The 26,240-nt window shown below is 40.7% G+C and overlaps 1 protein-coding gene across 1 annotated transcript; it reads left to right on the forward strand.

The window, feature by feature from the left end:
• The first annotated feature begins 381 nt into the window (after positions 1–381).
• Positions 382–25,990, forward strand: FHL5 (four and a half LIM domains 5). Its single transcript, XM_075497311.1, has 6 exons — positions 382–501; positions 12,536–12,717; positions 14,997–15,171; positions 20,536–20,705; positions 22,845–23,031; positions 24,216–25,990. The coding sequence occupies exons 2-6, from the start codon at positions 12,559–12,561 to the stop codon at positions 24,365–24,367; spliced, it is 843 nt and encodes a 280-aa protein (XP_075353426.1). The 5' UTR covers positions 382–501; positions 12,536–12,558; the 3' UTR covers positions 24,368–25,990.
• Positions 25,991–26,240: the final 250 nt, after the last annotated feature.

A 26,240-nucleotide genomic window follows, 5' to 3' on the forward strand; every position in this document is an offset into this window, starting at 1 on the left:
AAGTAGGCAGAACAGGTAATGTAAGAGGCACAAAGATTTCAAGTTCGTGGCAAAGGTCGCTGTCAGGACGTGAACAGAACCCAGGGCCGAGTCTCTCTAAGGACTGGTTGATGTTGCTGCTCACAGGACGCGAGGATTGAAGTTAAAACAGAGTTGATGCCATGACATACTCTATCTTGTTTGACGGGGCATTATCTACTCAACTGCTCAAGACTCAAGAGGTCTTCAGTTAACATTTTTTTCCTGGTTAATGGATGATGCACAAAGCCACATATTTAAAGAAAAGAAAAGAAAAAAAAAAAAACAACAAAACAAGCCCAACATTTTTTTCTATACTCAGTCTTAGTAACACGCCATTTTTTTTCCTCCCTGGTAGAGGGTGAACAAGAAGCTGAAGACCTTGACTTGCTGCCCTTTCTCCCATCAGCCCCACTCCTAAAGGGGTTCACTGCCTTCCAAAGCCCTGTTATCAGCTCTCTTCTAGAACTGAGTTTTTACATTGTGAGTCATATATCCTTTTGCTGTGTTGGAATGAAATGTGCTAGTCTACTATCAACAGTGAATATAGGACATGTCATAAAAGAATGTGTATATCTGAATATTTTATCTTTTTTTTTCCCCCAGCCCAAAGAGCAGCAGCCTACCCTTGATGCACCTGCATAATTAAACTAGTAAGGTTTTCCAGCTTTACAGTATGTTAAAACAAATACAGGACAGAGAATAAAAGGAAAAAGTCACCTTGCTATAATTGCACATCTTTAGTGAAATGCACACACAGTCAAATTGTACTAGTTTGTTACTGCAACCTTGGTACAGATGTTGAGACTCCGTAAGTGAATTGTGCCTAGCACTCTCCAATAGATATGAGGACACCAACCCTAACATGCAGAGTTAAAAACCGAATCCAGTTAAATCACCTAATTTGACATCCACAAATCGAGTGAAATTATTCAGCTGCATTAGTTTACATACATATGCAAGTGTTCCTGGGGTCCTGTTCTAAGAGAAGACAAAGCAGGCGTTCCCGTAACACTTAGGGGGGGGAGCAGAAGGAAGTTAAGTAAGTCTGCTTAAGAACACCCACAGTGTATTTTCATGTTGGTTTGTTGTTGTGCGCTTTCCTGGAAACCTTTCTCGCCCTCTGTCTCAGTTACATTGTATGTGTACAGTTCATTACTGTAAAAGCAGTAGAATACAAAGAGTACCACATCTTTCAGGTTTTCTCCACCAGGTTAGAGTTTTCATGGTCTGCTAGGTAAGCAGATGCAATATATGCATATGTATTTTAATAAGGCTGCGTTATTATTGGATCCCTGTATTCCAAAGAGATTGCAATTGCAGAGGATCATTACTGCTATATCTTGTAGCAATGCCTACCGTGTTAATTGTCAGTAAAAATCCCAAGTGTGTAGGTAGTCCTTGTTTTGAGATCAGGCTGTTATTGGTTCTAATCAATGTTTCTGCCCATTCCTTCTCTATTTGATCCTGCCCCTTAGGACTGCCTATCCTGAAGCCTGCTTTGCCTTGGGAAGGTCCGTGGAGGCACACCATGGAGTTCCTCTCCATGAAGGGGAGACTGCCACAGCAACGGTCACCCTAAACAGGTCACATATAATGTGAAGAGAGGGTATATATGCTACAGTTGCAGTTGCCAGTATTTCTTAGACTGTACACAGCAGTGACTCCACAAAATATGGTTCCTGTGAGGGTAAGAAGCAGTTCAGGGCTTGTCTGCAGAACCATGTCATCTCTGTTTTCAGTGAGAAGCTTGGTAAGAAGGTGGCAGCTAAGACTGATGGAGCTCTGCAAGCAGCAAAACTGGCCATTCATTGGGCCTAAAAATCTAAATACCTGGGAACAATGATAATTGAAGTAGGGATCTTGCATACCAATACTCCTTGCAGTAGCCTTTGCTTTTCCTAAACTATAATGCCACCTAGCTCATGACAATCTTTTAACAGGGCTGAGATTAGAAGTCTTTAGATGTGGTTCATTTTGATGAGGTGTCGTATATTTATTATAAAAGTGCTGCAGCTCGGTTTATTTTTTTCCTCAGAAAACTAGGTCAGGTTGGCACAGCACAGTTGGGAGAGAAAAGGAGAAGGCTGTGCCGCTGCAGCAGACGCTTGATTACCACTTGGAGGTTTTATGTTTGGTTTTGGGGGAAGGAGGTCTTTTTTTTTTTTTAGATAGGGTAATGAAAATCCTTTCCAATTTTAGCTTGCTGCTAACATTGCTGCTGCTGCTGCTCATCTTTTTCTTATTGTTCATTTTATTTCTTAAAGCAGTTCTAAAGTAGGTCACAGGCTTTTAAAGAAGCCAGCTAGAAAAAGTTGTACTGCGTAGTCAGTTGCAGTTATTTTTTTTTTTTTTTAGAAGGATTTTAATTCATGTGATGTACCCATTCTCACAAGACACAGTACTCTTCATCTGCCTTTCTGTCCCTGAAATAAAATGTAAGGGTGGGGGAAGCCCAGTCTCTGCAGTTGATGCATCTGCAAAGACAAGGAATGGCCTATATTTTTATCAAGATGTTAAAGAATGCAGTCAGCATCAGCGTTGCCTATTGAAGCGCTGTTACCTCTTGTTAGTGGCAAGGCTGTTCCGTTGCACGGCCTGTGAGCGCTTCACTCCCCGCTGCATCACAGGCAGCGTTTCCTGTTGCTGCTGTTTTCCCCAGGAAGGCTTTCAGTCCCGAAGGCAAGCTTGTTTCATTTTCAGGTAGATGTGTTCCTGCCCTGTGGTGTTAGTATATTGCTAAGGTGCTGCTGGTTCCTTGGTGGACTTCTGCTCAGCTGTGCAAGCATCCTGACTTTAGTGCACTGTGTAGAGGGGAATCTGGAGCCAGACGTGCAGATGCTGTTGTAGCAGAGATCGCCCAGAAGTGCTGCTCTAATTTGCACACTGGGGATGAACTCGCTGGTAAAAGTCTCGGATCAGGATTTCGGCACCTGACTTCATTTGTGACTTTAATTTTCTTTTTATTTAAGCACTTTTAAAAATATTTTCCATGATCGGGGGATTGTAGGTGAGGGTGGAGACAGGAAAGGGGACTGGAAAAACCAGGCAGAAAGGGTGGTGGGGAAGACTTTGTATTCATTGCCAGAGATCAGCTGTGGCTTCAGTGATCAATTCTCATCCTGACTGGTTCAGCCCCAAATATTTAATGTTTCTCTTTCTCTTTCAAAGACATTTAATACTTGCTGGGTTGTAGGTTGAGAGAAGGAAATTATATTAATACTTCCATGCAAGTACAATATGTTATTCTCTACGTTCCCACTACTTTAATTGAAGAAACTGTAACCCAACGTAAACGTCCTTTTGCTACTAAATTTATTCTCTCAAAATGAGATCACTCTAACTCAGATTCACATCTTTTTTCCTAGAATAAAACAGTTAGCTATAAAATTGCTTATTCAAATTAAATTTTTAACTTTATATAAAAAATAAAATTTAAGTTTTTACTATAAAATTTTCCATTGAGAATTTAAGATCCATTTTTAGACCAATATTTTCCAGCCAAATTTCACTTTTTTGAATCCTACTTTTCTAAAACAAACTGACATTCTCCATGAAGTGGGGGTTTTTAATTCACAAATATTTTCTATTAAAATATATCAAAATTTTAAAAATAAAAGTGTTAGAGTATTTTGAATCAAGCTTAGTGCAACACTCCTTTTTCTTCCAAAAATACCCTGATGCAATAACTTTTTTTTAATTTATATTAGTTTTGGAAGCTTATAAATGCTCAAGTTTCAGAGCATGAATTTAATCCTCTAAAAGGGATTAGGAAACTTTCCTCATGAGCAGGTTGTTGCCTAGCCATCCTTTGTAGGGTTTCTTGCATCTTCCTTAGGATGGTTTTGCCTGCTGAACCGAAAAAAAAATATATACAGTTATAGTCATTTTCCTTCACACAGTCTTTAAGTCATCGCAAAATAATTTTTAGATCTGCTTTCTCTGCTGAGTTCTGGTAAGGAGTATATTTAGTGTAGATGTCAGTGCCTCAAACACTCCTTTATACCTCGTTGTTCTGTACAGGGCAGCTGAGTGGAGCACTGTCTACGTTTCCTTCTGAGCCAAGTCATCGAAATAGCCAAGATTACTGAAGGCATCCAGACCTTCACATCTCTTCTGTAGCCTAGTCTGTAACAATTAACACCAGCTTAAAATCAGAAATGATCAGTGAAGAAAAGGAGTTTTGACTTGCACCAGCCTGCAACAACAAAAATAACGAAATCTTCTTTACTGTGGTAAACCAGATAGTGCAGACAAGCCACTAACTCCTTTCCATCAAAAAAGGCCCAGCTTTTGGGCAGTATTTATATCTAAGTACCAGGCTGGTTGACAAAGGACATGTTGATCATGTTTCACACTAGTGACAACACAGAAAATAATTTGTGTCTCTCTTAATTTCAAACATAGCTGGGAACTGAGAATGTTGGAAGTGATTTTTCCCTGTGGAAATGCTGAATCTACTGAAACTGGGTTTTTCTTTGACAGAAATTATCTAGAATCACTGGTTTCCTTTGCTCTTTCCTCTGTAACAAATGTCATGCAATTCCACTGAATGTATTTCAATTGAGAAGTATTTCGAGACTATGTTTACCAGATTGAAATATCAGGAAACATTGAAATTAATTGTAATGAAGAACCTAATTGCTTATATCTTTTTTTAAATCCCACTTTTTTATTATCTTTGAAAATATCTTTCAAAAACTGTGCTCCAAGCATATAGGCAGCAAAGCTCTAAAGCATGCATTCAGCTTCAGGCATGTAAATATTACAGCTGAAAGCAATAGCATTTCTCATGTGTTTAGACTACACATATGTCTAGCTTAGATGGGGACTCACAATCAATCATCTACAGGAGACCTGTTTTGTTGTTATGGGAGTGACCCCACTCCTGCTCAAATGCCCATGAGGGAATACTGAGGTTTTGTGGACTCTTTCACCCTCCCTCTTTTATCATTCAGCAGTGATAAACCTTTCTGTGGTCCATCAGAGAATCACAGAATGGTTGAGGTGGCATGGGACCTGTGGAGATCATGTAGTCCGACCCCCTGCTTAAGCAGGATCACCCAAAGCAGATTGCGCAGGGCTATGTCCAGTCAGGTTTTGAATATCTCTAAGGATGGAGACTACACAAGCTCTCTGGGCAACCTGTGCCAGTGTTCAACCACTCTTACAGTGAAAGGGTTTTTTTCTTCTGTTTAAGTGGAATCCCTTGTATTTCAGTTTGTGCCCATTGCATTTTCTCCTGTCAGCGGGCACCACTGGGAAGAGCATAGCTCCTTCTTCTTCATTCCCTCCCTTCAGGTATTTGTACACATTGATGAGAACCTGGAGGCCTTTCCTCATAGGAGAGATACTCCAGTCCCTTAGTCACCTTTGTGGCCCTTTACTGGACTCTTTCCAGTAGCTCCCTATCTCTCTTGTACTGGGGAGCCCAGAACTGGACCCAGCACTCCAGATGTGTCTCACCAGTGCTGAGTAGAGAGGAAGGATCACCTCTCTCAACCTGCTGGCAATGCTCTTCCTAATGCTCCACAGGATGTTGTTGGCCTTCTTAACCACATGGGCACGTTGTTGGCTCATGTTCAGTTTGTTGTCCACCAGGATGCCCACGTCCTCCTCTGCCTTCCATGTGGTTGGCCCCCAGCATGTGCTGGTACCTGCAGTTATTCCTCCCCAGAGGCAGGACTTCGCATCTCCCCTTGTTGAACTTCATGAGACTCCTCTCACCCCACTTCTCCTGGTGGGGTAGCTCTGGATGACAGCACATCCAGCTGGGCTATCAGCCACTCCGCCCAGTTTTGTGTCATCTGCCAATTTGCTGTGGGTGCACTCTGTCCCATCCATCGTCCAGGTCATTAATGAAGATGTTGGACAGTATTGGACCCAGTGTCAACCCCTGAGGTACACCACTAATTTCATTACTTTAAATTGTCTCCTTTAACATTGTACCTACGATTCACTAATGATTTCTCATCCACATCTTAAGCTCATGGCTACTTTGCTTTTGGAACTTGGGCAGCTGAAGCTAATAAATTTAAAACTGTCTAAATGTCTTCTAAGTATATAACTCACCAGCTAATTTGGGTATACTTTTTCACATGGCCCATTTGTACCAGATGCAATCCTCTAACCTGTTTTATTGTCGAATGTATAGAGTATGACTGAGAATACTGCCAGGATTTTACATGAAAAAATACACCAATACATGGTTGAAATATTTCATGGCTTCATTTGATTCTATAAATCTGACAGTAGTCAGAAAGGAATGAACTCCATAATGAAGACAGGAGAAAATTTTGACTGTACCAGACTATGTGAAAACCTGTAAAAATTGTGGATAAGAATGACTTCAGAAAAATAAAAGAAATTATCTAAGCCATAGCATTAACCCTACTTTTTTCATATACTGCTGCTTGTGAAACTATTGACAGCACCCAGGAATCTGAGCAGATGCAAAGGTTTTGTGTTCCTGGGTAATAGGTTGGCAGAGACTTGAATCGATACCGAGCACTCCACTGACAGTTTGTCTCTCCTTAAACACGGAGCTGCATTATTGACCAGCAATACTGCTGATCAGCCGAGCTTGTTGTGTTCACAATAACAGGGCCAGTTATTCTGGACTGGAGTCTTTGGGCACCGTTGTAGTACTTGTATTAAATGATGAATTGCACTCCCTGATTCTCACGTGTTGATTAGTTAAAAAAAAAAGAAATCCAGCAAATAATCTAGGTTTAATTCTGTAGCCAGTTAGCAACTTTTCTGTCTGCTTCTTCCAAAAAACAGCTTTCAGGTACTGCATTTGACATGCTTATTTCTGACCTCTAATTTCTCTGTACAGTGGGTTTCCTGTGATGGTAATTCTCGAGCTTTGCTAGCAAGGCTCACAATAGAGGAAGAATATCCATTAGGAGAGATGCATACAGAGTCATTAATTTGAATTTTGCCAACTAAATTGCTCAGGCTGACCTCGGTAGCAAGTACTGGTTGTATTGGACAAGCTGGATGCTGCTGGTGAAAGTTCTGTGGCTGAACTAAAGGAACTACCTAGCTTGCCGTAGAGGCAATGGGGCTAGGCTATTAAACCCACTCTGTAGCTAGAAAAGAGAGTTTGAGGGACATAGGCTAGTCAGGTCTCTTCTGCAACAGCATTTCTGTATGTCTGCACCACTCTGAACACTTAGCTGAGGCACTTTCACTGCTCTAATTTGTCCTAGTTTGAAGTTTAGGTAACTAGCAAATTATGTTGTACTGGGATAAAGGAAGACTTTAGATGACTACACTAATGTTTGAGTTTACATGGTGTAAACAAAGCAGACAGCAATACCAATTAAGGTGAAACAGAATTCCTGGGATGCTCGATCCCCTCGTTGAGCCAGAGCTCTTGCCCTTTTTGCTTGTGGTCACGGCGTGTGTAAACACGGTACAATGCCGTGTGGTGCAGTTATCTGACCAGCCTCTAAATGAGCTGCTTTTCCTAGACAGTCCACCAAAACCATGTCACTTGTGGATCCTGAAGCCGTATAGTCACATTCTTACAGGACAGTCCTGGTTGGCATCCATCCTGGCTGCTTAAAGCAGAACTTCATCAGCGAGAGCTCTGCAGCCACTCAGATGCTCCCAGAACCTGACTTGGTATTACTGTGCTGTGCCACGGAGATAAAACAACTTGTTCAAAGCTAACACCTGTGTCTCTACTTTCCTGTAGGTAATTGTTTTGACTTGATCTGTCATATTTGCCCTTGGTTCCTAAGCAAAAATTCTAGTATTCCTTGGTTCCTAAGCAAAAATTCTAGTATTCTTCAACACTCCAGCATAACTTAAAGGGATCACTGGGAAAATTGCAGTTACTCTGAGGGAGGGACGAGACAAAGCGAGGGTATTGCCAGTGTTTTGAAAATACAGCATATGTTTAACTGTCTTGTGAGTTCATTTTTCTCAAGGTGTCAGGGCTTCTATTAGGTTTAGTCACAACAACAAAATAACGGATTTCTGGGGCATAGCAGGCATCCAGAGAAATCAAGAAACGGTGATCTCTGAAATGAGGAAAAGTTTCCTTGTAAAACCTTGTTAGAAACTTTTCTTTATAAAATAATGATATGGTTAGAAAATTTTCCTTATAATGATATCGTTAGCTTTACAATGCAGTTGTAACCTTGAGTCACTAATGTATTTTGCAAATGTGTGTGTGTGATTAATTGTTCAGCAGCTCTCACCAAAAAAAAACAAAATGGGGAAAATGAAATCAGCAAATTTATGCAAAACCATGTTCCAAGATAAAAAAAAGTACTTCACTGAAAATAAACTGGTGACCCCCTCCTAATAGATCAATTTGTTTTTCTTATCCCTCAGTGTTGTTGCAATGATTTATTTTGCCATCATTTTTCTTTCTTTATGCTTCCCTAATAGAGAGGCTTGTTCCATTCATTGTATGTTCTTAAGGAAAAAGATGATGCAGTTCAATAGCAGGCTTATTTAAATTGGGAAATAGTCCATTAGAATTGCCATAAAACAAAAAGTACAATATTTTTACACGTATGTGTAAAAAGGCGTACCTACATGCCTATGTATATTCATTCCCATCTAAGTAGGATTAATGTTTCTGGGCTTTTTATATTTATATAACCTAAGAGAGATTAACATACATTTATAGAAAATATCAAGATAAATCATTAAGAGACATATTAACATCGTGGCTGTGCTTTTTAGCTCCAGTGAGAAAACAAGCATTCCTTTCCTGATGGTTCCCCATTTATCAGGCTTCACAACTTCACAACCATTTTCTTATGGCTTTCTTCGCTGGAGGTCTTCTAGTGCTCTGCATTTTACAGGAAACCATTTGACTCTACAGAAAGTCCCTCTCCTAATTTGTTGTAGCTAAATTCTATCTTAACCTGCTGGAATAGCAGGCAGACTAGCCAGCTCCATTGTTTTATTTTCCTCTGCTTTATAATTCATACCATGAGACTGCTGCATTCTCGAATCTGACCCCAGGGTCTCCAGTTGCAATATCCTCGCATCTTTGGCAACATCTCTCTGCTCCCCCTTGAAATATCCTAACACTACAAATGGTATCGCGTATCCATGCCTACTAGGTACATAAAAATCAATGGTATTTAGCTTTGTTCCAATTTAGATAACAAAATCCTCTTTTCCCAAGGAATGAAGACATCACACTCTTTCCCTGTGCCTAGGACATGAGTTAGCAGCTGGAATGCTGGAGTCAGCGTTTCATTCCATGAGAGTGAATAGCATCAGACCTCCAGAGATTTCTTCAGTGACCTTCAAAATACAAAGTCTAGCTTCCAGCAAACTTAAAGTAAACATATTTCTCTAGAGATTAGGATCAAAGCACAAGAAAAACATTCTACTTAGCTACGTGGTGCTCATACCATTACTTATTTATTGGAGCAAGGGTAAGTGGTGCTAGGGGAGATAAGATTCACTTTTTTTTGTTGCATTGTCTAACAGTAGGAGTAGTTCACGAAGGTTACGCAGACCTTTGCCAAGAGATTTGCAAAAATCATCATTCCTTTTCATACTATTGCTGCTTCGTTCCCAAATATGGTTTTATATCATCATGGTCAAACCCTGAAGACTTTTTCTGAAACAAAGCCTTGGGTGACTTCAGTGTTTTTCTAGAGGAGCAGCTCAAGGACACCCCCAGGCTTTGACTCTGGTCTTGGGTGTACTCTTTTAATGTTCTCAAGCAACCACTGTCATCTCTAAAACAGGAGTAATGGCACTTTGTTCCCATATCCATCTGGGTTTTTAGGCGGATAACTACATTACAAATTCAGAAGTTCTAGAGTATTACAACAGCAGGTCTTGTATGTGTATATAACCCAGGCTTCCTGGAACTGATTGGCTTCCTGGGAATAAAAAAAAAAAAGTCACGAAAACCACTTTTTGAAGAAAATTGTTGGGTATGCAGAGTTTTTGGTAACTTAAAAACCTATCACCATTCAATAGAATGAAAAAACAGATGTATCTGCAGATATCTGAAGCTATTTGTTGGTGATCTTTCTACAACAAAAAGCACTGTAAGTAACAGGTAAGCTCTTAATGCATTCCCTGTTGGGATTTTCCTGTCGCCACTTTTAGGCTGAGACGAAACTGTGTTAGGAAGCTGGGGTAGTGATTCAGCAAGGAGGAAATCAAAAAAGTAGTCTGCTCAGGGTTATCCTCAGAGGCAGTTATCCTCAGAGGGTTATCCTCAGGCAACTCTAACTCCCACAGAAAGAGGAATGAAAATTCCTCTGAAACCCAGTTTCAAGCCTGTCCTATGACCTTGAATATGGAGCCCAGTTAACCACAAACATTCCTTGATTGTCTCCCTAGCCACCAATTTATACTGCTTCCCCAATATAGAAAATGAGCAAAACTTAACCTTGATTTTGGTGATGACTACGTAGCGACCATGCACTGAATTACTGCGCTGTGTCTGGTTTTATATGTCATGTTGTGTAAATGTACAAGCTGATGGATGTCATTTTCTCATGCACGTGGGATCATTCGTTTCACATTCAAGTCTCTGTTTGATCTTAAGGAAATGGAAGTCCAGATTCAAGCCCTGTTATACTATTATTCCAAGGATATCACATAAAACACATCTGTAATACTTTTAAGCAAGTATGTTTCCCACTGATCTGAGTTACAAATTATTTTACTTCCTTACTACACCCTGTCTTGGCTAGCACAAAGATTTAGGGTAGTCAGAAGCACACTAAATCAATTCAACTCAAAAGATTTTCAATTTACAGTGACACGTTTTCCATAGCTTGTGCCAAACAGTCGAGTCATTACTTCTGGTCTGAGATAAGCATTATAGCCTCTCTCCCTGCCCCCTTTTCACTGTCTTTCTATTATCCCTCCAGGAATAGACTAAGAAATGCCTGACCTTATGCATTGGTGCCAGCAGAGACCTGCAGTAATTGTTCCTTCTCATAATTCAAACAATCATATTGGATTACATCTCACAAAGCAGAAACCCAGAGAAAGATTAAATGCCTTTTTAAAACTGAACCATGGGTATAAGAACCATGGGCAGTGTGTGTATGAAAACAAGTATGAGGGAGTAGTTCTAAATGGACTAGATGTAAACTCTGTGATGGCAAGTACTCCCTCAAATCTTGTTCTTCATACGCTTCTGTTCCTTACTCTCAGGCTTTGCATCTGGTTAAGATAAACTGATTTGCACTGTTATTCAAAGTGCAAAGATTTCAGCTGCCAAAAGTCACCGATATGTAAGTATTTTAGGAGACCTTCCCTGGTTGTTCTCAAATCCTCTAAAATTTATGATTGCTGGCACTGACTCCAGCGGCACTCAACGAGTTTAATGAAGAGTGCAGTCCAATGAGTCCAGCAGATGTTTCTGGGTTTGCTTCACTGGGAACTTTCTGGATTCTTCTTCCTTCATTCCCAGGAATCAAGACCCAATTTTAGCAAAGTGCTGATGATCCAATCAGCAACAAGAAGACTGAAATAAGTCTTCATCTTTACAATCCTTAAAACATTCAGCATTGCAGGTCTATAAGCAGCTGATGTTTGGATACTTATTCAAGCCTCTTTAGCCGGGAAAACTGAAGGATGGGAAACTCATACAATTGGCTCTCAATAGGTTTGTGGTATTTCCTGCACTTGTCTGGCACAGAAATATAATCCATCTCACAGTTTTCTGGCACTGCCAACGTGGAACCTGGCAATACAGAAATATGTAAGAAAAGACAATCTTTTCCAATAACAACAAGGGAAAATTACTTTGAGTTATGATTTTGTTTGAGTTATGATTAGTTTATTTATATATTTTGCTCTTTTGCTATCCAGGGGTATTTGTGTCACCTTACATTGCTACCAAATGAAAGGTTGGACTCGATGATCTTAAAGGTCTTTTCCAACCTATACGATTCTGTGATTCTGTGATTCTGTGAAATGCTAGCAGCACAGCTGGGATTATGCAGAACCAGCCATATAGCTTGGAGTCCCTTGTCCTCCTTCTGTTCAGTCAGGTAGAAGTGGGGGTATTTTGAAAAGGAAGGAATGAGCAGAAGACAGGAATGGCAAAAGAAAACCAGGAACACACTACAAAGTCCTTGCCACTTCTCTTTAGCCTTTTAACTCTGCGGTTGGTTTAAATTTTTAACTATAGCTTCTATCTCCATTCCCTGATTTCTAGATAAACCATGCCTCACAATACAGTGTATGATGCTCATAATGTCAGTAGTTGTACGTAGAGAATGTGAAGACGGTTTCATTTTCAGGTACCTGACCTATCAGTGTAAGTACCACTAGTTTAAGCTGAAGCAGCCTTCTTGCTGCCCATTATGTAGGTAACACAATACACAGTATATGTTGTTAAAGACTACCATTTTATTATGGAACAGCCCAGCATTAGAAATCCAGGGCGCTGCAAATGACCATGAAATGCCTGTCCTAACGTTCACAGGTAAAGCAGCATTATTTATTATTTGGGCAAGCAAACAGTCATCCACTGAATTACAAGATCTTTCCATCTTTCCAGATCACGTGAAGAACCCCGCCAAAATGAGCAGCAATGACACAGACTGTCATTACTGCCTGCAGTCTCTTCGTGGAAGGAAGTATGCATTAAGAGAAGAAAACGCTTATTGTGTTACCTGTTATGACAGCCTGTTTGCCAACCCCTGTGAGGAGTGCAAGCAACCTATTGAGTGCAATTCCAAGGTAAAGATTTAGCTTTCACTTCTTGTTCTTTGCTAAATTACACATAAATCCCATTTCTTTAATAGCAGATTCTGTATCCAGCCCTCTGCATATCCCTGTGCTGGTGAAGAGACCTAAGCATAGCTGTTGTACATCCACGCACAACAGAGAGAAACAGTGCTATTTTCCCAGAATAAGAAAGCTCCGGGGCCAAACATTAGGAAATCTGCACATATGTATACCTCAAACATATGTCAATGCTGTGGTGTACATCTGGACCACAACTGGACTCCATGCTTCATGTCCAGTCACTCACTAGCTGCAGAGACTTCACAGTGCTTGAGTGACAGTAGGGTGCTGGTATAATTCAGTAGATCAGGTTGAGTGAAACTTTGGAATTTCTGAGAGATGTCCACTGAGGAAAGTATTTTGAGTATTGGACAAATTACTTTTACTGTAGGTAAAAGCTTGACATGCACATGTCAAGCTGAAAAGAAACCATGTTTATAATTCATATATTATTTCCTCTGTCTTTTGGAAATTAAGTATATTTTAATTTTAACTTAATTCCATGCTTACCTTGCTCATCTCATAGATGGCATGTTAGCGGCAGTGTTTCTGGGCTTGGCTTTCTTTTCACTTCTCCCCTTTTTTAGAATATTAATTAATAATATGAATTCCTCTGTGGTCTTTGACGGGTTTCCAGTACCACATACTTCAATTTACAGCCTGTACACTTGACTTTTAATTTTAAGTTCAGATAAAACCTGTCAAAATGCCTTTGTTTTGCCGAGTTCAGTATGTAGTGCTCACCTTCTCCCCATGCTTGCTTTGCCTACGTTCTTTTGAAATAAAAGGTCAGAAAGTTATAAAATAAGCCTCTCGGGAGGCCTCCCCAGCCAAAGCACTTCATGGTTTTCAAAGCACATTGTCTGAGTACTCAGTACTGTAGAGGAATCATCCAAGGAAATTGCTCGCTTGGATGAAGATGCTTCTCAAACTCTCCTCAGCATTTTTCAACAGCAAACTTGTACATGTAGCTCTAGTCAGGGTCACCTGGAGAACATGTGCTCTGAGCTCACTAATTCCATTTTAAAATTGAAAATTAAGTAAGCGGCAGGACTACTGATGTCAAAGATCATTAACAAAAGTCATGTCTTTGAACTGAGTGGAAGGAAAAACTGGGAGAAAAAAGCAGGAGTAACAAGCAAGGAGTGCAACAGGCCAGAGTCAGCTAGAAAAGTGGCCCACAGAGATCTACAGCTGGTTGTCCCACCTCTGCCAGGGTGCTAGAGCTTGGCTCTCTTCCTCTCCTTCTTACCCACTTCGCCTCAGGCTGCTCTGGGGCGATAGCCTATTTTCTAAAAGGTTCAGAGTGCTAACTAATGCAAATGAAAGTGGTAAGTGCTCAGCACCTCCTGAAATGAAGCATGGTATGTATTTCATTTTTAACACTTTAAAGGGTGGGGATCTGACAAAGGAGAAAAATGAGATTGGATTTACGTCCTTTTTTGCTTCTTACTTATATAGGAGACCTGGAAGGGTCTGGTTTATTTTTTAAGGTGGGGGGTTTTTTTGGTGGTGCATTTTTCCCTTGTTTTTTTAACCTTGGAAAAATAAAATCTGCTGTTTGCTCTTTTTTTGAATTCTTAGTGGAGGTCTCATACATATACTATTAGCTTTTTCATCCCCTAAGCCTGCTGAGTCTTAAACAAACATTTTTCTGCCAAGTTTTTAGGAGGAGTTATATTAGGTGTAAACAAAAGCAATGATTTTTTAATAATCTTCCTAAGAATCATTTTGTTCTCAATGAGATTTTAATCACTTGTTTTCTGCAATAATACGATCTCTCTTTAGTGTTACGTAGTGTCAGCTGGAAGAAAAAGTAGTAACGTTAAAAAATACATGAAGTTCATTTCAAAGTCTGTAGAGAATGCACTTCTTGTCAGGTGGCCTGTGCACATTAAAAATGTTGATCAGTTGTTTCCCCTTGAAAGCCAACTGTAAAATATAAAATGGTTCTTCCAATAAAAACATCTCTCTGATGTTACATAAGGAAGGACTATTGCCTGTGCCAAAGCAGCTCCTCATGGTCTCTGCAAGACATCTACGAAATATCCTGACACAGTGACATTGAGTACTTACATCACCTCTTAGCACACCTCCCACCAGCTACATGTGTCATCTCTTCAAGTCCCCATTGCAATGCTCTCCATTTTTCACTTTATTTCTGGGAGGAGCTGAGGGATAAAAACACTGTAAAGAAATGTATTCATTAACATGGACTTACTTTCTCCAAGGATCTGGCCTATAAAGGCCGCCACTGGCATGAGGGGTGCTTCAAGTGTGCCAAATGCAGTCGCTCACTGGTGGAGAAACCGTTTGCTGCCAAGGATGAGCTCTTGCTGTGTACCGAATGCTACTCTGATGAGTATTCATCTAAGTGTTTCCACTGCCAGAAGACCATTATGCCTGGTAAGACAACAGGGACTATTCGATGAGAAATGGAACCGCATTTTTAATTACAACCACATCCTTGAATAACTGAGCTACAAGGTCCTTGACTTTCAGAACAGCTTTCAGGTGACTACTTCTCCTTTGTGTGTAGTACCCTCCCGGCAGTGAAGAGAGGGCAGGCGGATACCCTGGGCTAGCACTGACAAGGCTTATGAACCCTTATAAAGAATATTAGAGTTCAAGATAGGGTAAAATTTGTTCATGTTGAATCCTTGATTCTGTTGCAGTTCTTAGGAAGTGTATCCCGCTGTGAGTGGAGGTAGACAAACAGAACTATCGTTAGCAGGAGTGCCAGATTAGAAAAGACATCTGCATTTTTGTCTGGCACATTGACCAGACCTTGAGCTCATGTTCTTTATACCATTTCTTTCACTCAGAAATGTTTTTGTTTAAATTGTCAAAACATGGCATTTTGTGTTCAAATAATTATCAGCATTTTTACTAAAAAGAATACAACTACATTTGTGTTCACAATAGGTTTACATTAGCAACCTTGAAAATTCTGACATTAGCAACCTTGAAAATTTCCACTAAACTGCTTCTCAGCTTGTGATTGTGTCTGTTCAGGACATCCTTTGGCCTTTCATTGCTATCACACCACTAAAGCTCATACAGCAGAGATTGCCTAAAAGCTGCCTCTTCAGAGGCATCTAAGAGAAACCACAGCACCGTATGTGGCAAAATGAAGCAGCTTGCTTAGGAAAGTGGGTCCCTAACTATTGGAACAGTGGACTACCCTCAATGCTTGAACCTTTTTACAGATCACATGTATAACTCCAAATACCAGCTGCAAACTATCTGTCATGGCCTCATGACTACTAGTCTGGGAACCTTTGGCCAAGGACATCAGTAAATTTGGCAGTGACATAGGAATTTTATTTTTCAGTAGATCTTAATGCCAAACAATAAGGTCTGGGCTGTGCAGAATTATTGTCTAGTATAAATACTAGGTTACTGATGTTGTGGTTCAACCTGTAGCATTCCTAGAATCATAGAATCATAGAATGGTTTGGATTGGAAGGGACCTTAAAGATCACCTAGTTCCAACCCCCCTGCCATGGCCAGGTACACCTTCCAGTAGACCAGGTTGCTCAAAGCCCTGTCCAACCTGGCCTTGAACATTTCCAAGGATGGGGCATCCACAACTTCTCTGGGCAACCTGTTCCAGTGCCTCACCACCCTCATAGTGAAGAATTTCTTCCTTATATCTAATCTAAATCTACCCTCTTTCAGTTTAAAGCCATTACCCCTTGTCCTATCACTACATGCCCTTGTAAAAAGTCCCTCTCCAGCTTTTTTGTATGTAAGCCCCATTCAGGTACTGGAAGGCTGCTATAAGGTCTCCACGGAGCCTTCTCTTTTCCAGGCTGAACAACCCCAACTCTCTCAGCCTTTCCACACAGGAGAGGTGTTCCATCCCTCTGATCCTTTTTGTGGCCCTCCTCTGGACCCACTCCAACAGGTCCATGTCTTTCCTGTGCTGAGGACCCCAGAGCTGGACACAGTACTCCAGGTGGGGTCTCACCATAGTTGAATACAGGGGCAGAATCACCTCCCTCAACCTGCTGGCCACGCTTTTTTGATGCAGCCCAGGATATGGTTGGCTTTCTGGGCTGCAAGCACACATTGCTGGGTCATGTTGAGCTTCTCATCAACCAACACCACCAAGTCCTTCTCAAGGCTGCTCTCAATCCATTCTCCACCCAGCCTATATTTGTGCTTGGGATTGCCCTGACCCATGTGCAGGACCTTGCACTTGGCCTTTTTGAACTTCATGAGGTCTGCACGGGCCCACCTCTCAAGCCTGTCAAGGTCCCTCTGCATGGCATCCCTTCCCTCCAGCGTGTTGACCACACCACTCAGCTTGGTGTCACCGGCAACTTGCTGAGGATGCACTCAATCGCACTGTCCATGTCACTGACAAAGATGTTAAACAGCACCAGTTCCAATACTGACCCCTGAGGAACGCCACTTGTCACTGGTCTCCACTTGGACATCGAGCCTTTGACCACAACTCTTTCAGTATGACCATCCAGCTAATTCCTTATCCACTGAGTCATCCATCCATCAAATCCATGTCTCTCCAATTGAGAGACAAGGATGTCGTGCAGGACAGTGTCAAATGCTTTGCACAAAGTCCAGGTAGATGACATCAGTTGTTCTTCCCTTATCCACCAGTGCTGTAACCCCATTGTAGAAGGCCACCAAATTTGTCAGGCATGATTTGCCCTTAATGAAGCCATGTTGGCTGTCACCAATCACCTCCTTATTTTCCATGTGCCTTAGCATAGTTTCCAGGAGGATCTGCTCCATGATCTTACCAGGCACAGAGGTGAGACTGACTGGCCTGTAGTGCCCCAGGTCTTCCTTTTTTCCCTTTTTAAAATGGTAGTTATGTTTCCCCTTTTCCAGTCAGTGGGAACTTCAAAGGACTGCCACAACTTCTCAAATACAATGGATAGTGGCTTAGCAACTTCATCTGCCAGTTCCCTCAGGACCCACAGATGCATCTTATCAGGTCCCATGGACTTGTGCACCTTCAGGTTCATTAGATGGTCCTAAGCCTGATCTTCTCCTACAGTGGGCGGTCCTTCATTCTCCCAGTCCCTGCCTTTGCCTTCTGTGACTTGAGCAGTGTGGCCTGAGCACTTGCTGGTGAAGACTGAGGCAAAAAAGTCATTGAGTACCTCAGCCTTCTCCATATCCTAGGTAACCAGGTTTCCCATTTCCTTCCGAAGAGGACCCACATTTTCCCTAGTCTTCCCTTTACCACCAACATACCTATAGAAGCTTTTCTTGTTGCCCTTGACATCCCTGGCCAGATTTAATTCTATCAGGGCTTTAGCTTTCCTAACCTGACCCTGGCTGCTCAGACAATTTCTCTGTACTCCTCCCAGGCTACCTGTCCTTGCCTCCACCCTCTGTAGGCTTCCTTTTTGTGTTTGAGTTTGTCCAGGAGCTCCTTGTTCATCCATGCAGGCCTCCTGGCGTTTTTGCCTGACTTCCTCTTTGTTGGGATGCATCGCTCCTGAGCTCAGAGGACGTGATCCTTGAATATTAACCAGCTTTCTTGGGCCCCTCTTCCCTCCAGGGCTTTATCCCGTGGTACTCTACCAAGTACCTGAAGAGGCCAAAGTCTACTCTTCTGAAGTCCAGGGCTGTGCGCCCTTCTCAGTGCCCTGAGGATCTTGAACTCCACCATTTCATGGTCACTGCAGCCAAGGCTGCCCTTGAGCTTCACATTCCCCACCAGCCCCTCCTTATTGGTGAGAACAAGGCCCAGCATAGCACCGCTCCTCATTGGCTCCTCTGTCACTTGGAGAAGGAAGTTATCGTCAATGCATTCCGGGAACCTCCCAGATTTCTTATGCTCTGCTGTGTTGTCCTTCCAACAGATATTGGGGTGGTTGAAGTCCCCCATGAGGACCAGGGCTTGTGAACATGAGGCTGCTCCTATCTGTCTATAGATGGCCTCATCTGTTCTGTCTTCCTGGTCGGGTGGCGTATAGCAGACCCCCACTATGATGTCACCTGTCCCTGTCCTCCCTTTAATCCTGACCCATAAGCTCTTGGTCAGCTCCTCATTCATCCACAGGCACAGCTCCATGCACTCCAGCTGGTCATTGACATAGAGGGTGACACACCCTCCTCGTCTCCCCCGCCTGTCCTTCCTAAAGAGCTTGTGTCCTTCCATTCCAACACCCCAGTCATAGGAGCCATCCTGCCACTTCTCCGTATTGCAAATAAGATCATAGCCCTGCAGGCGTGCACATGTCTCTAAGTCCTCTTGTTTATTCCCCATGCTACGTGCGTTTGCATAGAGGCATTTAAGTTGGGCCCCCAATGAAGCTGACTTACTGGCTGGAGTGGCTGGAATTCCTTTGTGCTGCTCTTCAGGTGCTCTCCTGCTGACCTGTGATCCTTCTCAATAGTAGCATTGATGCAATTATGCGCTTTCACAGTTTGTTTCCTTTTCATTACAGGTAAAAGCTGTATTAGTGGAAATAAATGTTGTAGCAATATAGTTGTGTTCAGTTTAAGGATGACATACTGTTTAGATTTGATTTAGTTTAAAAAATGTTGTCTAATAGGCACACCTTACTAGATGTGATGGGAATAGCACCAGAATATAGTAGAGTTTGCATTATTATCCTCTGGTGTATATCCACCTTGCAGATTTTACCCCAGAGTCTAGGAGACTAAATCCTTGCAGCAAGTGCCAAGGGTAGGAGTAACAGTGCAAATACAGAACCAAAGTGGCATGGGGATGCCAACCAGTTTCAGAATCATTAACTTCTTTGTCATCAGCTTGCTAGCTCTGTGTTGAAAAGACCCAGTAGGCAAAGACTGAAGTCAGGCTCCTGACCACTGGGAAGAAGCTGCAAACCTTTTACGTTGAAATACAACCAGTAGTTTCTCTCTCTACTAGCCCCACAGTCCAGGAAACAGGTATTGTGGGATTAATCAGTTATATTAGCAATTTTCTTCATGTGGAAAGGATGGTAAAGCACCTGGCACCTCTCTTTGCCGTCTGATGCTACCAGCAGGGGAGGAAGTTATGGTGGAGAGTCACTGGAAAAGTTGTTCTCAGATATATGTGCGTATCTTAGACTTACACATCTACGTTAAGGTGTACAGGGCACCTGTACACAGAGCTAAGAGCTCTGAAACTCCTCTGGCAGACATTTAACTGAGTGATTTTCTTTTGGGATTGCATCTGTCCTTGCACTGCAGCAAAAGCATCTAGTTAAACATCATAAAAAGACCTGTTGATCTAGGAAGGAAATGATGAGCTATGAGGCAGTGCAGTATGCTTTATCACAGAAAAGGTATTTACTTTAAAAAAAAATGCCAGCTTAAGCCGAATAAGATAAATAATGCATTTATAAGTGAAGGAGCCTTAGTTTAAGGAAGACAAAAGACAGGATATTAATAGATGTACTAAACATCCAACAAATTAATCTTTAATTTATAAAAGTGCTGTGTACCTGAACATCATCACTGAGTTTGGCTGGCCTGAGAGAAACTCTGAGCAACTGAAGTGTATCACAGAGAAGTAACCCTAAAAGATTCATGTAAGGACAGACTCTACAAATCACAGCTTAGGCAACTTAGCACATCTTTTGCCAGGTGATCATATGGTGCTGAATGTGTTCTTGAAATTTCAAGTACATCCTTAGAAATTCTATTAAATTGAGGATAAGTGCTTTCTTGGGTAATACAATATTGAGATAGAAGATTAAAAACAAGAGTCTTCCCGGTCTTTAAAACTTATGTTACAAGGCTATATCTGGGAGGATTGTTCACTTTGGGTTTTTGCAGGTTCCCGTAAAATGGAATTTAAGGGAAGCTCCTGGCATGAATCCTGTTTCGTTTGCCAGTATTGCCGGCAGCCATTGGGAACGAAACCGTTGATCACCAAAGACAATGAGAATTACTGTGTACCCTGTTTTGAGAAGAAATTCGCTCACCATTGCTACTCTTGCAAAAAGGTAACTAAATGTACAATGGAAAAATTGCCCTAATGAGGCAATATTCCTCGTGGGGGAAGGGGCTGGATTATATAAAATGTCTGGTGAACTAAGAGTAAAAGCATTGGTATTGGTATTGGTATTGGTATTGGTATTGGTATTGGACGCTGAAAGCTAAATGCAACAATGTCTGCTGTCCCCTTCTAGTTAACATTAATATAAGCCTTATTATATTTGAAACAAATTTATTGACCAAAACAAACACTTTGGGACTCTTTTGTTTGCACTTTTTAACAAAGGTTGAAATTTCACTGAAAATTATGTCAAAGCCTTCTTTCCTGGTAATATCTGATTTTGCATTGATAAACATGCCTCCCTTTCCAACGTTTTTCAGATATATTCATATGCATAATAAGCCACCTAAGCTGAGCAAAGCATTCACAGTCCTGCCTCTTTTTCTCTTGAAATGTATCAGGCAATAATCAGATTAAGTAATATGCAGTTGTGACAATACTAGTCAAGAGTCCTACTGTTTCAATACATAATGCTTCCCCTGTGGGTAACAGAAAGCCTGATTTCAAATGAGTTTTTCTTTTTTTCCCCAAATACAAATAAATAAATTCATCCCTCCCTCAGTTTCTCATGTTTTAAAATTGTCTCTGATTGATGAAAATACTCAAAGTATCACACTATTCTACTGTAATACTGTTCTTTAGCGAAATTTATTAAGCTGCTTTTTATGGCAGAATTTAACTTATTATTTAGTACCTGTATCACTCTGGAAGGAATTTTTTTTTTCACTTCATCAAATAACTTATAATTTCTAAAGTTATTTAATGTTTATCTGTAAACCCCTACCTCTAAGAAAACTTTTTAATTTAAGAAAAATCTCCTGCCTGTTTTTTTCTTCAGTAGTTAGACTTTAGAAAGTACTTTTATATATTCCCATGTGTCTTCATCTAGGCTTTAATTTTCATTAAATGACCACATGGCAAATATAGTAATTCTGCTCTATGTTTATTAGAGGAATTGAGGTTAGCAGCACTTATGTGAAATAATCAGGATTTGCTTCTTGAAAATTCTAGGAGTACAAAGAGTCCCCCTACATAATAGCTAAAACTACTACTTCAACTCGCATCAGTTCCCATAAATAAGAATTGAGCCCAAAGAGATTAAATTGCCAATCTGAAGTCTTGAATTTTGTGCCAGAGACTTTGAGATTTTAATGGAAAAGCAAATGAGATTTAGAAGTAGCCCAATACTGGAATGCTAAGGGGATCAGGAACTATTTAAATTTTTTTATTGCCTGACCATGTAGTATTACTCTGTATTTCCCTGAAACTGCATTCCCCCGGGAAATTTGATGGTGCCACTATTTTTACTTAATTAGGTTTCTCCAACTTTTTCTCCACATGTTCCAACTATATTCATTCATTCACTGTCGTGCATGTGACTTGACAGTAGAAACACTATCTTACAGCTCATCTTTATCTCTACAGAAATTTCTCTGTACAGTCTCTCACAACTTCTGTGAAACCAGCTCTTTACCACGCATATGGAAGCCATAGAGCAACTGGAAATTTTCCTCTTCAGAAATAAACAGTAGAGAGCTGTGAGTGAGTTGCAGGAATTAGAAGTTTGATGACACTGATAAACACTATTTTTTTCTTCTTTTGGCAGTGTAGATCTCCTTTCTGTCTCACTTCTGCTTCTTTACTGTCTCTTTCTTCCTACTTAAAATACTGTTTCTGTTGTGAGAGAGCAAAATGCCAGTTCCAGTTGAAGATTAGCCATAATCTCAGCATTGGTTCTCTCATTCACTCTCCATCACTGAGAATTGCTCTTCTGAGAGCATGCCTGATGCTAAGCCTTCATCCGCACGTGTAACAGAAAAATTTCATAACAAGCTAACCTGTTTATTACAAACCATGAGGTTATCCTATGATAGAAAACAGAGAATAACCAACCAGTGGCATGTTCAGCTCAACTGCAGTTAGTCAAGTTGATATTCCAGATGAAAAACAGTTGACGTGACCACACTCTCTTCTCTTGTGCATATGGGAAGAGCGAAAATGAGTGGAAGGACTTATAAAGGACTGGATAATCCTTCAAGATTCACACCTTTGTTTCATTGCTCTGTCCTTTTTGTCAATACATTAGGTAATAACTTCTGGGGGAGTGACCTACCATGACCAGCCTTGGCATAAAGAATGCTTTGTGTGTGCTGGGTGTAAAACACAGCTGTCTGGACAAAGGTTTATTTCCAAAGATGAATATCCATACTGTGTAGACTGTTACAGCAAATTGTACGCTAAGAAGTGTGCTGCTTGCAAGAAACCTATTACAGGTGAGTCTGATCTTCTAGAAGGGTCTAGACACCGATGAACCATCAGCCTTCTCTCAAATCAGACCTTTACTTTAGAAAACAACATTAAAAACAGTCCCATCATAATGAAAGACCGAGGGAGTTAACTACGAGAGAGATCCTCTCTCCGTCACATGTAACGTGTCTTACTAGGACATACTGACCACACGTGTTCCCTGATTGCTGAGGAGCTGTTTTATGTGCCGAAAGGAGTTCTTCCATTGTTTGAGTTAGTGCTTTTTGCACTAAAATTCATCCCTAAGAATATATGAAAAGGCACTTTTTGGCTCTTCCCAGGACAGTGCACACAAGTCCCTCGTGTCTGTAATTTATTCAGCTTTGTTTTTAAGTGCAAATATGATCAAATTGGACACAAATTAACTGCCTGCTGGTTAGGCACACCTGTCAAATTAGAAAGCTTGCCAAATGCAACAAAGCTCTACTGCATACATCCTTGTGTACTTAGATGATTTATAATTAGACATATAGGTCACTAGTCTATGACAGCTGAAGTTTTCTGAGAGCATTTGCTGGTGTTCTGCATTGTAATTCTATTATGTGTGGACTCAACTGTTGAAGAGTACTGATTGTTACAGATGCGTGCTGTGTATGTAAGTGGAGAAATAAAATGATGACTACCCAGTCAAACGGGCATGGTTTTACCAAAAAAAAAAAAAACCAAAACAAAAACAAAAAACCCCCAAACCACCAATGTTTTATTTCACATATTCATGCTAGGAACTCCATGATCTGGTGATTTCCAAAAGACTCCATCTTGAAGAAACTTAGGTGGAAATAATCAAATTTCACTCAGTGTTGTACAGAAACGATATGTATCAATACATTACAAATCATTTTCATGAGAGTTTTGGGAAGATCAGCAAACCTGAATTGACATTCTGATAAACCTATTGTGTTCAGAGTTCATAATGGGATATGAAAACAAGCGACTTGTGGCTTTGCTTAAAATATTTCTCACTGTATTTAATTTTAAAGTTTTTTTCAATTCAGCCAACAAAGGATATTTCAGACTATGGGTTTTTGTTCATTTGTTTATTTGCTATATGAATAAAAACCTGATCACACATCAGAAAACAATCTGTTGCATTTCTGAACCATGTCCAGAAATACTAGATTCACATCTTCTTTCTCATAATCTCTTTCAGCTCTCGGAGGTGCCAAATTTATCTCATTTGAAGAGCGCCAGTGGCATGGGGAATGCTTTAACTGCGCAAAATGCTCTGTCTCGCTGGTGGGCCAAGGATTCCTCACTCGGCAGGATGATGTCCTTTGTCATGAATGTGGCTCTGCTTCATAGTTCTGTAGAGAGCTGTACAGCTGCATTATTCTCTCTCTGTAACCATGTACTTCATTACTCTGCAGTAAGAAAATCATCTAAAAGGTATAACAGTTATTTAGTCATTCAAGTAACTTTCCAACAGCAGTTTAATTCTATCATAGTTCTCAACTGCTTGTAAAAAAAAATTCAAACAGCCCCATACTGGCTAAGAAAATAACGCAGAAAAGATTCGTATATATTTTAAATCTAACTACGGTATGGTTCTCCTTGTAACACACTGCACTCTGCTGTTAGAAGCTTAAAAATTTAGTTTTCATCTCCCATGAACCAAGGAGGATTGTGAAAAGTCTATATTGCATATGACTAACAATGAGGCATTAGCACTGCTTCACAGATGCAGACCTTGGTGTGGAAAGCTGGGCATGTGCATTTTTCTATTGGATCATAACATTAATGAGAACAACTTATAAATAACAACTTCCTCCATACTTTGGGAAAAAAAGCTGCTGCCAAAGCAGGCAGAAAGTGGGAGGAGGGGATACTTTTATACAGAGGGCTACTGAGCCAGAGAGGCCCATTCCAGGGCCAGATGAAGGGACAAATGTCATTTTCCTCTCCTCAGAAATGTAGTCTTTAGTTATCAAAAAACCTGAGTGACAGGTCCTTTCCCAAAATCAGTTAACTGTACTTAATTTTTCAGGCGTAACTGCTTTAGAACATAAATAAACTCATATTTTGAGTTACTGTAACAGATAAGGATTGCCCAAGATTGGATAGTGCTGATGTACATTTTCCCATAGCTAATATACCTTAAGACTCTGTCTCCATTGTCTTCACTAGACCTTCAAATACACGCATAAAATATATTTTTTTATTAGTAGAGACAAGAGCCAACTCATACTTGTCCCTTTAACCTTGTACTTTCCTCCCCTCAGAGCCCATTTGCCAGCAATCAAAACACTGTTAATGGCCTCGGCATTTCCACCCTGCTAGGTCTTTGATCCACAGTCTACCCCTTTCATTGTAAATGCCTGCTCGTCTATAGCAGGTTATAAGCTCTGCAGAACCAATACCCGATTCATTTTGCCATGTGCCACATGCATTTGCCAATATTATGTCAAGAATTGGTAATGTTGTCATTGCAAGCTAAGTAGTCCTCGCTTGTAGTACAAGGTATTAGTTTCTAGGTAGCTGGCTTTGAGAAGGTTATATCTGCTTGCTGAGCTTCAGCGCTGAAGTGTCTATTATTAAAGGTCAACTAGAGCTGAGTTACAAGCATTTCTCTTCTTACTTCTTCCATACTGTATGTTGCAATGGCCTGATTCATGTTACACGGTCTGTACTAGGCTGTTGTGAACAGAGCAGTGATATTAAGGATGGCAGATTCTGTACCGCTCAGCACTGGTTTAGTCCTCATCTCACACATCTTTAAGTCGTACACTCTCCTTTCAACTCTGACCTTAAGTGCATAGTTATTTGGCTGACTTGAGTGGGCTTTATTCATACTGAAGCCAACCATTACTTTAGGTAGAAAAATGAAAAAAAGAGTAAAGAAAAAAAAGAATATGTGTGCATAGCTAAGCCAGAGCTGAACTGCAGTGGCATAAAATCAATACGGATAATGACTGACCAACAAGTACATAGCAGTCTGTTTTCCAGTCAATAAAATATTGATCTTTTGCTCTACGTGCTTTTCATTTCTGTTTTTCAGTTTCTTCTTTCATGGCAACTTTTATTGCAGTCTGGAGTTTGATTAGTTTATGCCTTTTCATTTTATCCCAGCTGCCTCCTTTTCTATTTTCACATTTCACATGGCTGATACAGGTTCTTGGTAAGACTTGAATTCCCATAAATAGAAATATGTTTCATTGCCTTAAATATATATATACAC

The sequence above is a fragment of the Mycteria americana genome, chromosome 3 (genome assembly GCF_035582795.1).
Source record: "Mycteria americana isolate JAX WOST 10 ecotype Jacksonville Zoo and Gardens chromosome 3, USCA_MyAme_1.0, whole genome shotgun sequence".
Taxonomy (NCBI): domain Eukaryota; kingdom Metazoa; phylum Chordata; class Aves; order Ciconiiformes; family Ciconiidae; genus Mycteria; species Mycteria americana.